At 42.6% G+C, this 13,686-nt stretch overlaps 1 protein-coding gene across 5 annotated transcripts in view; it reads right to left on the bottom strand.

Annotated features, from left to right (window-relative positions):
• GLRB (glycine receptor beta) overlaps window positions 1–13,686 on the bottom strand; it is a 175,814-nt gene that overhangs the window by 118,158 nt on the left and 43,970 nt on the right. For all 5 annotated transcript variants that reach the window (XR_011205449.1, XM_069243183.1, XM_069243207.1 and 2 more), the window contains exon 2: window positions 9,613–9,756. Coding sequence is in view for 4 of the 5 variants with exons in the window: in XM_069243183.1 (XP_069099284.1) it covers window positions 9,613–9,731 (119 nt within the window). In the remaining variant the exon portion in view is untranslated. The remainder of the gene's footprint in view (window positions 1–9,612; window positions 9,757–13,686) is intronic.

Here is a 13,686-nt window from a genome sequence, read left to right as displayed (position 1 = left end):
AGAAGACCTCTACAAAGCACACATAACACCTAGAGGGGTATTCATTTGGAAACTAAAGCTCTGCTGGCATGTGCCGCATGAACTTTTAAAGCCTGATAATGGCAGTCTAAATAAGTGAGGGTCTGATATGCTAGAAGTCTCACCGCTAAGTGATGTCTCACCGAGACATCAAAATAGACTTCAACTGTCAGATACTACCTCCCTAATTTTGTGTCCAACACGGAGTCCATATATTGCAAACGGTGAGAGAGGGTATCTATGATGACTGCTGAGCTTTGGCAGAAAATCTGAAATTGAAATTCAAGATTCTACATCTCAGAGTTGGTCCAGACATTACTTCTCGCACACTGAAGGTTACCTGGAAATTGAAAATGCTTGCACCATACTGCAAAACAGACATATTTTCAGCTTTTTAGTAATATGTTTGTGGGAATAAGGGTCCTATAGCCCAGGGGATACCATGCAGATCGATGGACTCAAAACCTGCAACATCTTCAAAAAGGTGACCGTCTTAAACTTCTCCTTTTCAAAAAACAACTGTTCAGAATTATTAGCTCCAATATATACTACTAATGTCTTGAGAACAAGGAAATGCGACACAAAACAACCATGTCCCTTCTTGCAGAGATCGACATCTCAATTGCTTGTTTGGCCAGAGCTAGAGAGCCTTTTCAATAAGATGGTTGTTGATGGGGACAATTAAAAGCGGCAAGTCCTTGAAAAAGGAAATACTTTTAACTACCTCATATCATCTGCAGGATCCACCATTGCAAAATTATCTATCTGTCCATAAAAGATACTCCCTCTCCCCCACTAGGAAGTGGTGAACGTTGATGATTCAATTAAAGTGAATTTCATCTACTGGTTGCTTCTGCAATGACTGTTTTCTTCCGGAGTAGGTTTCCTTGGAGACCATTTTCTTCAGGAGTAACCATTTCCTTGACATTGACAAAATTACAAGTGTTTGTGAGGGGAGGTCTGCCTTAGTAATGAATACAGCGATCCAGAATAGCCACAATATGTTCGTCACTGTTTGTGCTGTGCCAGAGACTGCAATTTCAAATATTGTGCAATTGATCTTCCTTTAAAGCAAATGCAAAGAATCAACTTTCTTATCAGCCAATATCTTATCATCAAATGGTATGTCCAGCAAACCTGTTTACACTCCTCAGAGAAACCAGTGAACGTTTCATCATGCTACCACTGTATTCATAGACTTCCTAATGTGTAAGAGGTATCTAGGCTTGTGATGTGTTTTGATCTATCATTCAGACAGAACTAGAAAACAAAACTCCAATACCACAAGCCTATTTTGGCAGTGATATTTGCTAAACTGCAGGTGATTACCGAAGCACAGCTTAGACCGGTTTACCTTCCTTGAGGAGGAGAAACCAGAAGCCTTGTTCCACACCAAAATATGGTTGCAGGAGGATCTCACACCTGGTGTAGTAATTACTCTTCCCAAAGGCTATACTACTGCCAGGCAGGAAAGAGAAGGAGGAAAAAAAATAAAAATAAAAAAAAATAAAGGAGGAGGAGGTATAGCGATTATTTATGAAGAGGAGATTCAAGGGAAATTCTAACCCTTAGCACTATTGGGAGGTGAATGCCTGCTCTTCTCTATGGAACTTTCCCCAACCTTTACTTTTTCAGGGCTACGTATATACCAACCATCCGGCTCAACCACTCCGTTTATACAGGCCCTTCCAGATGCTGTTGCAGATCAAAATCTACGAACAGCAGATTTCTCAGTGCGAAGTGACTTCAACCTCAATTTTGATAATAACAGGTGAGAAATTATTTAAAAAGTCATAACTGACTTAGTAGCCATTCAACTCACAGTAGAGGTACATGCCCCCATCCATAATCTAAGGCATTTATTTGGCCCTATCTTCCCCAACTCACTGGATTTAGTCACATCAGATCCCACAGAGGTTACATGGTCAGATCATAAATTAATACCCTTCCATCTGACCAGGTGTTATCCCCCAGTTATTGAACTCAATAAAATCAGGATAGGAAGGAATTGGTCCAAGGTTAACACTAATGACTGGGAAAACCTGCTCAGCGATTCTATTCCTGAAATTGAAGGTGACTCGGCAAACAGGTATAATAGCTTTGAGAAATGGGTACAGAATACCTTGAACTCAGTACTGCCTCTATAAGAACAAAAGGCATCATGTCCTGGAGGAAAAGCTGCATGGTTTACCACAGATCTTCCGCAACTAACCAAAAAAAAAAAAAAAGGAGGCTAAGCTCTTGTAAAGAGCATGGAAGAAAAGCTACAAAGAGACTAGCAAAAACACAAGGTAGCAGTAAGAAAATACCATTATTCTAAAGGGATGCTAGAGTCAACCATTTTGCTTCTAAAATTGACAATGCTCCTAATTCCTCAAAAGAACGATATATTATTGTGAGCAGCTTAATGAAAACTATAAAAAAAATAAAGCAGGTCCCCAATCTTCGGAGGCACGATTAATGCACTGGCAAAATTGTTCTTAGAAAAAATTAACATCCACCAGACACTGGGAAGAGTTGACTTTGGATGACACTCAGGAGATTTTAGCATTCTTTAAATCAGGGTCATGTATGAACCCTGCACCAAACGACGTCGTGCTTAAGGGCAGGGGGCACCCATTATCTCAATTTTAACAAACATTTGTAATCACTCTTTAAACTATGTCATGGAGCCTGCGAGGTGCAAACACGCTGTATGTAAGGCTATTATAAAAAAAAAAAAAAAAAGTACAAGTAGACGCGCTAGTATGTGAAAACTATTGTCCGATTTCCTCTTTGCCAGGATAGATTGTAATACTGGAAAAACATGTTAACAAATATTTCTCTCGATATCTCGAGGAAAATGGAATCTTACACCCTTCCCAAACTGCAATTAGAGCAGGGAACAGCACGGAAACAGATCATCTAGCAGCCATGGAAGAACTTAGGGCTATCATGGAAAGGAGGAGTGCAGCCTTGAACCTGTTGGACCTAAATGCTGCCTTCGATATCGTATCACATTCTATACTGATCAAAAGGTTGGCAGAAATAGAGATATCCAGGAACAGCCCTTGAGTGGCTTTCCTCTTTTCTTCAAATCAGAACTATTCAAGACTTAAGATGACAAACAGTCTGATGTCTTGTTGGACCTGGCCCTTTTTGCAGGGTTATCCCCTTGGCTTTAGGGCTCTGAGTACTTTACCACTGCTAAGCAGGGCTAAAGTGCATATGCTCTCTGTCTCGAATGTATTGGTGATTGGTTTATCCATGGTTGGCATAACTGATTAACTAGTAAATCCCTAGTATAGTGCATCAGGTGTGCCCAGGGCCTGTAAATGAAATGCTACTAGTGGGCCTGCAGCACTGATTGCGGCACCCACATGAGTAGCCCTGCAAACATGTCTCAGGCCTGCAATTGCATTGTCTGCATGTGCAACTTTAAACTGCCATTTCGACATGGCAAGTGCACCTACTTGCCAGGCCCAAACCTTCCCTTTTACTACATTTAAGTCATCCCTAAAGTAGGCCCACGGCATCCGCATGGGCAGGATGCAGCATATTCAAAAGGTAGGACATTTACTGGTGTGTTTTTTATGTCCCAATAGTGAAATACCGCTAACTTCGTTGTTCACTACCGTAAGGCCTATCTCTCCCATAGGATAACATGGGGATTGCCTTGAAATATCTTTCAAATGTAATTTCCCATTGGGAGCAGACAGAGATGTGGAGTTTGTGGTCTATGAACTCACAATTTAAAAATACACATTTTGGTGAGGTTTGCTTTTAAATTGCAGGTTTGAAAATGCTACTTTCTGAAAGTGGGCATTTTCTAGCTCAACCACTGTGCCTCTGCCTGTCTTTGGAACACATGTCTGGGTCATGATGACAGTTGGGCTGTTTGAGAATTTACTCTAGACAGTCACACAAAGGGAGCTGAGGTGTGCCCTGCATACCCAGATGGGTCTTCCTGATCTAGAGTGGTGGGAGGAGCCAACACTTGAACCTGAATATGGTTGTGTCTGTCCTTACACAAAAGAAGTCTTCAATCTCCTGGGGTGTGCCAGGGGCCAGGGCAGGAAAGGCAGGGTCTTGTGCGCTACAAAGACTTCTCCTTGAAATGTGCATACTCCCAAAGACAAAAATGGGTATACGGAACAGACCTCTGATCCCACAAAGTTAGAATCTTTCTGGACCGACATTCTGCCAGGAAGAAGAGATGGATGCTATAGGAGGGACTGACACTCTGCCTGTTGATTTGCTTGGCTGGCCTGCTGCTTGCTACTTGCTACTTCTGTCCTGGGACTGAGTGAAAGGACTGGACTTTTCTTTCTACATCCTGCTTCCAAAGGTTCTCCAAGGGCTTGGACTGAGCTTGCCTCCTGTTAAGAAGTCTCAGAGACATTAAAAACTATATCTGCCAGCACCTGGGCTCTCTTGCCGAGAGTTCTGACTTGCCAAATGGTGCCAAATCCAGTTCATGAGCGGATGGGATTGAGTTCTGGTGCAACCAAGAAGAAGCCAAGCACATTGACTACAGAGAAACTTCAGAACCAGCACCACTGTCCAACTCCGCGCCGCTGCCTGTGCCGGAGCAGTAGTTCCCGCTGAGTGAAATGACCCCAACCGGCAACACAGGCCGACACCGCTGCAGCGCTTTCCAAGTTCCGCCACAGCACGAGTCCTGAATGCTGTGTAACCGACATCCGTGACACCTGAGCCAGACTCCACCGCAGCACCTGTGGCGCCATGGTGCGATCGCAACACCGCAAAGTTGATGCCTCTCATCTTGACCTGCTGGATACATCGACCCAGCCTTGTCAAAAAGAACCGACGCCGCGCCACCTCCCCTGAAACTGTACGGGACCGGTGGCTCACCTCTGCTTCCTAGCAGTATGGAGCCAATGCCTCACCTCCCAGGTAACAGTAAGGAACAAAAGCCACACCGGCTCCAGCGACGCCTCAACTCCCCGACTGTGCACTGTCTTTGTCTCCTCGTCATTTTCCAAGGTACTGTACCTGGGGTCCATGCGACTCTATGACCGTCCCTAGTTTCCTCATGAGTGGCACCAAATTGTTGGGAACGACTCCGCCAAGACGCTGTGATAGCCCTAGGAGGAGCTACTGTGTTTCTAAGCGCTTTACTAAGATTTAATCTTTGAAAATTCTTATCTACTGGTGTGTGTTAGAGTTTTGGTCGTTTTACTCAGATAAATATTGGCTATTTTTCTAAATTTGTGTAGAGTATGTTTGTGGTGTTTTCACCAGGTTATCTTAGCTGTGTTACTCCCTTACCCGGACTAGAGTGATGGTCCCTACTTGGACAGGGTGGCAACCACTGCCAACAAAATACCTAATTTCCAACATATCTATTCTCTGTAGTGCAGAGTACTGCAAGGCTCCTCTCTCAGCGCAACATTATTCAACATATATGTTCGCCCAGTTGCTGAGATCATAAATACGTATGGTCAATATCATCAATCTTTCACATCAAACCGAAAGTACCTCTACACTCCTAGACAAACGCCTGAAACATGTAATTGACTGGATGGCCACCAGCTTTTCAAATGAAACGGAGAAAAACAGAGGTGCAGGTAGAAGGAAATAATCCCTACATGTGGATGGAACTGAACTGGCCCACCTGCCTGGGTAGCCAACCCACTCCTAAGGATTAGATGAAAAGTCTTGGCATCTAGATTGACTGTAAGCTTCCCATGGAACACAAGTTAAGAAACTGGCAGCCACTTGCTTCATCCTCCTACGGCCTCTGAGAAATTGCTGGGGTGTTTACCGGACTCAACACGGACTGTGGTGGTGGAAGGCTTAATTATCTCCTGGCTGCATTACGGGAACTCCATATACCTAGGCAGTGTCAAGGCAGTCATAAATAGACTGCAGAATATAGAAAATGCTTCAGTTTGAGCGTTGCGGAAAATGCATAAATTTCAATCAGTAACTGCAGCCAGGGCATTCTTGATCTGGCTTCCAGGGCAAGAAATGATAGACTTCACAGCACTCTACCTGGTGCACAGAGCTGTACATAACAAAAGATCTAAAAGTATCCAGAGATTATAGACACCCTACCTCCCACTAAGACTGCTGTGCTCAGTTAGTCTGCACTTACTAACTGTGCCAAGTATCATGAAAGCTAGAGCAGGCATTCTTTCTTATTCCTATATAGTTTCTAAGCTAAGGAATTCTCTTCCACTGCAAATTAGGAGGGCCGACTCAAAATTCAAATTCAGAAAAATGTTCAAAATGTTTCTCTTCGAATAGTGATATCTAGGTAGTTCATGTGACCTGATGTTTCATAGTGCTGGGAAGCCTTAGGGGAAGCCATGCACTTTATAAATCCTCAAGACTAGACTAGACTAGACCTACAAGTGAAGTGAACTCAGGAAAAGCAGATTTGTTTCTCTTATGTCTGTGTGTCATATGTTTTACAGGGAAATAAAAAGTAGCTGTGCTACCCCAGTCAGTGTTCTGTGCATTAGGCACAGACAGTTGATGTGTGTGAAGGGATGAATAGGAGAGCACTGTGCACAAGCGCGATCATGATCCGTAAGAAAGCCTTGGACCCCAGTTGCAGTCTCTAAATGCTCTGAAACATGTTCATCATAGGCACAGAGGCCTAATAATTATATCCAGTATCCCAAAACCTTTGTCGTTTTTAATATCCAAACAGGGAAACTTGAATAAACTACTGATTTGGGCATCTTACGTTCAGGATTCTTAACTTGCACTGATTCCCTCGCTTCATTCTCTGTGGAAACCACCCACCCACATTTAAGAACGTATTACCATTCAGAGAGATATTATTCACTCCTCTAAAAGCCTGTTGTGCAAACATGAAAACCCTGATGAGGAAGCATACCACCTAGACTGGAGGGTGACTGTTTGTCAAATTCGTTTTTTTAGAATCCAGACATTTTAATTTATCACTGGCATCTACTAACTGCTGAAAACATTCTCAGGTGGGATCCAGTTGCTAACTCTCTCTGGTGACCTTGTAGTTTTGAGAACAACTTCAGGCCTAATGTAGCTTTTGGTTGAGAGGGTTCTCTGTCACAACAGAGACAGAGTACCTCTCCATCAAACTGAAGCTCTGCCTGTCTCATGTAAAGTCTAGTGAAACTTTAGCATGTCATTGACTTAGACTTCACAGGTTCACAGGGTGTGGTGGGGTTGGAGGGGCGGGGATGGGAGCGAGAGTCTTTTTTTTTTTTTCTTTAACTTTTCAAAAAACTCCTTTGGGATTCTGGTTTTGGAAAAAAAAAAAAAAAAACACACAGGTTAAACATTTCACAGATTCCCTCATGTTGACAGAGCCATCTGTCAAACTTATAATACACTGGCAGAAACTGTGACAGTGGTATGAGATTTTTGCTGGGCCAGCAAACATCACTAGATTCTGAGGAAGGGTACTCCACCATTAGGGTAACTGAGTGTTTTAGTCCCTCGCATTGATGGGCCCCTGCAGTCTTTAATTGGCCCCCAAGTTTCTTAGCCATATGTTCATGGAACTTATCAAAGCCAGCTAGCATTTTGCTGTTCCAAATAAAGACTCATGCAACATTTCTAAAGAAACAACAGGCAATCATCCTCACCATCATCCTCCTCTTGGCTCTTTTGCCATGTTGTCATTGAAATCAGTGGAGGAGGGATCCTCAAAATTGACTAATTTTTGTAACACTAGTTAATAGTCTGCAAAGAGACATCCTCGAGTCACTACTGGCTGGCACAAACATCACCAAACCAAGCACTGTTAAATATGTCTGCCAGCTCAGCTGGTGGCATCTTACCACCCTTTCTGCTGCAGCATCTCTTCAACTCAGCCGGCTCTTCACTTGTCAAGGCTGAAGTCACAGCTGAAATGGCTGGTGCAACCACCTCCACTACAGTAGCTCCGGAGGCACCACAGCCTTTGACGTCATATCCAAAGATTTACTAAAGACTCTGCCAGAAAATAATCTTCCAGAAAAAGGAAATGGTGGATCCAAATGCTAAAATGCATGGAGAACATTGTAAAGCCTCACACCTAAAGGGAATGGAAAATGACTGATGTTATGAGGGGGTTGTGCATTTCTGAACCAACTACATCATATCCATTGGAATAGAGAAAGCCCGAGTTGCAGCTTCAATGATGCTACCTAGAACTGTAAGCAAGTTATTGCTAAAAGCTAAAAAGTAAACTGTTCTGGATCCAGGAGGGATGAGAAACACAGATACAAAATGTGAGAGAAGACGAGTCAATAACAAGCATACTACTGTAAATCCCACATTCAAAGAGTTAATAAACCAGTTCTATCCCACTGCTTATTCTTGATTTAGATTATCAGCATTATATCAAAATTATTATGGGCCTTAACTTTTCTATATTAATGGTAAAAAGAGCTTGTACAGCTGAAAACGACTAACATAAAATGGTAACCTGTGTTCCATTAATGAACAATAGCTTTCTGCTCTGCAACAGTTGTTCTACGTATGAAGGATAATTTGCCACCTTTATGATCTTATTTTCCTTTCTGCACCTATCCATTTTCCTAAAAGCATACAAAAAAAGGATGGCTAGAATGCTGGAATTAATTCTAGCTACTGGTTATCACTTGGGGCCGCATCCCAGTCCATCACTATTTTGTACACCATGCCACCTTAATCTTGACCCAGTCATGTGCAAATCAGTACGGACCTGCTCCAATGGGAGCAGTCCAGTCAGACCAAGGCCAGGTACTCGCCATTAACCAGAACACAAGCAACCCATACTATTGCGCAACAAGCATTACGTAGCAAGACCGGGCTTTAAAGAGGGATGTCTGACGGCAGAAAGGGTGCAAATTTCAATTTAATTATCCTGGCATGTCTCTTCCCAGCCTAAAAAACATTCTGCGTGATAAATAGTCTGCCATTTTATTTTAAGGTGGAGAGAGGAGCTACTTAACAGCTTCATACAGCTTCGTGTATATCACTTTGCTCGGAGCAGGAGAGCAGTGCAGGGAGGAGGCACCAGAGGGCTACAAAATGTGACAGGGATGGGACCATTTTCTGGTATGTGATAATTTTACCCTTTAAGGCTATCAGGCTTTCTCATTGCTCCAATGTCATGCAGATATGCATGGGTGTCCAAAACAGGTTTACAAGGGCCACTATAATCACTGACCACATAAATGATCGCCCTTTACATTTATCTGGAGGAGATTTCTCTAATTTTGGATATCCTGAACATCTAGGTTGGCCGGGAGAGGGGTCGGCACACTTGTTGAGCTGTTACATACCATGCATAGCAAGAGAGAAAATGAAAACATTTCTCCTAGCCACCTGCCTTTTACCAACCCAGTGCAGCAGAGCAAAGTCAATAAAAAGAGTTTTACAAAGATGTGTTTTTATTTTGGATTTTGCAGGGGCTTTTGCAAGAATGTGCCATGTTCCCAATTTCCTTTTTTTTTTAAATCATGAAATTGCAAAATCTGGAGGGTCTGATTAAAAGGGCAGTTCAAAGCAAAATGCGGATAAAGCAAAAATCACGGTTTTCTAAAAAATAAAAAAAGATAACATGAAATAGAAAAAGCTGCAAATGCAAACCGAAACATTTCCGACAAACAAATGTTAGATAATACATACGATGGACATAGATACTGCTTCTTCTTCCCTTTTCCTTTTTTTGAAGACTTTTCTTTTGAATGTGCTTCTTCAATCCAGCAGAATAAAAGAAACAGGAAAGTTGCCAGTAGGAGCTTCATCTTTACTTTTCAAATTCGGGAAATTCTACAATTAGAAATAAAGATAAAATCAGAGGTGTTGTTAATCTACATTTTCTTCTGGAACTTATTCTATTGAAGGTGCTAAGGCTACATGTGTAGAACATTAAAGAACACAGCTCATTATCCAACACTTAGGTAATTTAAGTAAGCATAACCTAAGTAATAATAATGACCCTGCTAGGAAAATTGAAAAAAAATAGGCTGGAAATCTGAACTGAAAACATTAGATTCAAGCAGGCAGCAGCGATCATCATCAAACACTAGTCTATTATTAGATGTCAGGGCATTAAAAACGTAGCTTCACAGAGGCTTTGTTGCAGCAAGAGAACTTGGCTAGTGCGGCGGTTACTGAGACAACATACTGTGAGCGACGTAAAGAAGGTATTATTTTATTAGGAAAATCTACTTTGGATGGATACTAAAAAGAATGGGATAGTTCATTACATCAGAAAGAACATAAGGGCATTGAAAGCTGGAATGTCCCTGTGTTATCCTTGTCAAAGGTTAAATCACATGTGTTTCACAATGATTTTTAATACAGGCCACCTCTGCAGATGGTGCAGCAGAATAAAAATATTTCGGATGAAATTATAATCCTGATCAATCATAAGTGAAGCTCCTCTAATTATGGACTTCAATTTGTTGGATGTGTTGAAGAGAAAGTCTGTTTCTGTAACTCTGAGAAAAAAAATACCCAAGACTCCATTGACATGGAACTTTACAAGACATTCAATTTATAGGGAAGGTACTCTACACCATGTTAGTTAACCAAGAACCATAAAATGCTGCATGCTACTGAGTACCTTCAATTGAAGCAAGACTTCGTGCTGTACTGTTTACACAGTAGTATATAATGTAAAATTATTTCCCTACTACAGGTATACTAAGAAAGCAAATGTATTAAAAGTAATTAGAGACTTGTGTCACTATACAGCTAAACAGGCAACCAGTAAAACAACATTCCAAATCAGTGGTTTCCAACTTTTTGACTTCTGTGGACCCCCACTATCATTACTGGGACCCATTACCCCTCACTGAATCATTATTGGAATCCGGGGAGCCCCCACTGACTAATTACTGAAAGCTGGGGACCTGATCTTTTGGTATTTAATGTTCTGAGCAGTTGCAGACCCCCAGGGCTCCCCGTACCACAGGTTGGGAACCACTGTTCTATACTTCCTTATCAATTACGGAGTGCTTTCTGTGCATGCTAACTGCGTAACAAACCACCAAAACTGCTGCTCCCAGAAACTCGACTCTAAGTACAATGTTTTTTCAATGGCCGAGGTAAGGCAGGCACCGCTAAAATGGCAATGCAGACAGAGCCAGCCTAAGCATTTTGTTTTAAGATGTGTTTGGAACAGAAAGGGGAAGGAGAATTGGGTGTCAGCACACTTAAAACAGGACAACAAAAGAGAATCTGTAAAGAGAAAAAACATAGTACTGCACAAGAATCATAAAGAATTGCATTAGAGAGACAGACAATGTTTGAAGGGACAAATGGAGAGTGGCAGCAATTATTTGGAGAAAGCAGAGGAAACGCACAAAAAAAGTATTTGCGAGGAGCGGTGTCCTATATGCTGTAAGAGTTCCAATAGCATCAACTCAAATTGTAGCTTCACTGATATTTTGCCATTCACATAGGACAGCGTGGTAACCTTTGAATATGGCAACCATTTTGAAGAACAATCTCTTTCCACTGTTAGTATGCAAATTAATGGAGATGTGTTGCACTTGGACCAGTGAGCAAGTCACTGGGGCCAAAACGTGTCACTGAGCTGCACAGCTTTCCTTTTCAAGGCGATTTCTTAGTCCTAGGTAAGTGTATGATACATCTGACAGATCGTGTCACTGAGAGAAGTGTGTGTGTATTTGTATACACACACACACACACACACACACATATATATATATCCTCATATATATCCTTCACTTTACATTATGGCTATGCCTGGCTGCACCAGACTGGGTGCATGTCAAGACGCCTCAATTAAATTCACAATCCCTCTCCAAATAACAATAAGGACTGCACTCTGTGTGCACACGGTAACCTTTATTCCTTTATTAGAGGGGAGCAAAAACAGAACACGTTTTGCAAAAAAAAAAACTGGGTGGGCAGGTCCCGGGGCATTGAAAATATAAGGAGGGGGGGTGAAGGTGGCCCCCCTGCAGGGCATATACCTGTCCCGGGGACCTCCACCTCCCTGGGGCTTGACTTTAATTAGATGTAGGGGTGGGGGAGGGTGTGAAGCACAGCCCAAGCCCCGGTGACCACCACCTCCCTGGGGCTAAAATAGAAGAAGGAAGGTGGCCCATTGCAGACACCCGGCAAATTCCTAGTTAAAGAGGGGGCCATACATGGCTCTGGGGACCACCACCCCGAGGGTCCGGCTCCTGCTATGTCCTGTGGTGCCCACTCGCGGGATATAGCTGTTTGCTCTGTCTTGGCGGCAGCTTTGACAGCTGCCATAAGTCAGAACAAACACTCCGCTCGCTGTTTGCAGCTCCCTCTCTGCAACAGCAATGCTGGCTCCTGCAGGAGGCAGGGAGCAGGCTGGTGACTGGGTACCTTGGAGGGACACCCAGTTGTCATGGCTGGGCCCTGCGGGGCATAGGGTCCCCGGGGCCGAAATTGACCATGGTACGGGGACAAAAATAGACCAGGGGTATGGGGGCCGCGTGGCCCCCTCACAATGTGTTTTTTTTTTTAGTTTTTTTTTTTAATAAGGCCTGGCCCCGGGCACTGGGTACCCGGGGCGGAAATCAGCCAGGAAAGGGTGGCAATGGGGACCTGCAGCCAACTCCTGCAGAGCATGGCCATAACTTGTGCACAGGTCTGAGGTTGGGTGGTTAGTGGGGTTGGCTGCAGGCTTTGCAGCCGACCGCCCACGTACACGGCCAAAGGCCATGTGCAGGGGGTGGTTGGATTAACTTATAGTAATGAAAATTACTATGTTAAAAAATAAAAATAAAAATTTTAAAAAAAAAAAAACACAAAGGTTAGGGAGACGTAATTTTAAAAAAACTAGAAATTCACTTTAAAAAAACCAAGGGTTAAAGTGACGTTATAGTTAGGTTCACATTTTAAGCGTACAAAACCATAGACATTCACCGGTCATTGTTAGAGTTATCTCAAGTAACTATAAATCGTGCCCTAAGGTAATTATAACTTGCACCCTCGACATGCACTGCTCTTTACCCCACACATGACACTGATGACACCTTTGATAACATCATTAATAATATCAATGTAATATTTGCAGTAACATTTTTGCAAACTGTGCATGGCAGGGGCATGAGTTATAATTACCTCAGGGCACGAGTTTTAGTTACTTGAGATAACTAACTATAACAGGTGAATTTCAATGGTTTTGTATGATTAAAACGTGAGCCTAACTAAAACGTCCCGGTAACCTTTTGTTTTTTAAGAGAATTTCTATGTTTTTTCCCCAATTCTGTTTCCCAACTATAACATTCCTGTAACCTTTGATTTTTTTCAGTGACGCACACACATATAGATATCCATATCAGCCAGTGGCGGTCACCACTGCGTAGGTATAGTTAGGATCACGTTTCCATGGGAAATGCATTTTGTGTCTTGCTAATAACTTTGGTGCTGTTTGACTAATCTCCACGAAGCTTTAAAAAAAGTCCTCTTTTTTACATAGTAAGCGCATGTAAAGTTTCGGAGTGAATACAGCTTAAACCGCTGAACGGATTTACACTATGTAGCATATTTTCCAGCCTGGGTACTCACCAATGAGTAAGCAACACACAGAGCTGTAAATCACACATCTTTATTCCTCTGCCTGTGAACTCCCAACATTCTAAACAAGCAGTTCCCAACCTTTTGACATCTGTGGACCTCCACTTTATCATTACGGGAACCCGGGGACCCCCACTGAATGATTATAGAAATCCGGGGACCCCTCCA

The sequence above is a fragment of the Pleurodeles waltl genome, chromosome 1_2 (assembly GCF_031143425.1).
Source record: "Pleurodeles waltl isolate 20211129_DDA chromosome 1_2, aPleWal1.hap1.20221129, whole genome shotgun sequence".
In the NCBI taxonomy this organism is placed as follows: Eukaryota; Metazoa; Chordata; class Amphibia; order Caudata; family Salamandridae; genus Pleurodeles; species Pleurodeles waltl.
Note: the sequence above shows the minus strand (reverse complement) of the source record. Positions and strands in the feature narration are given on the sequence as shown.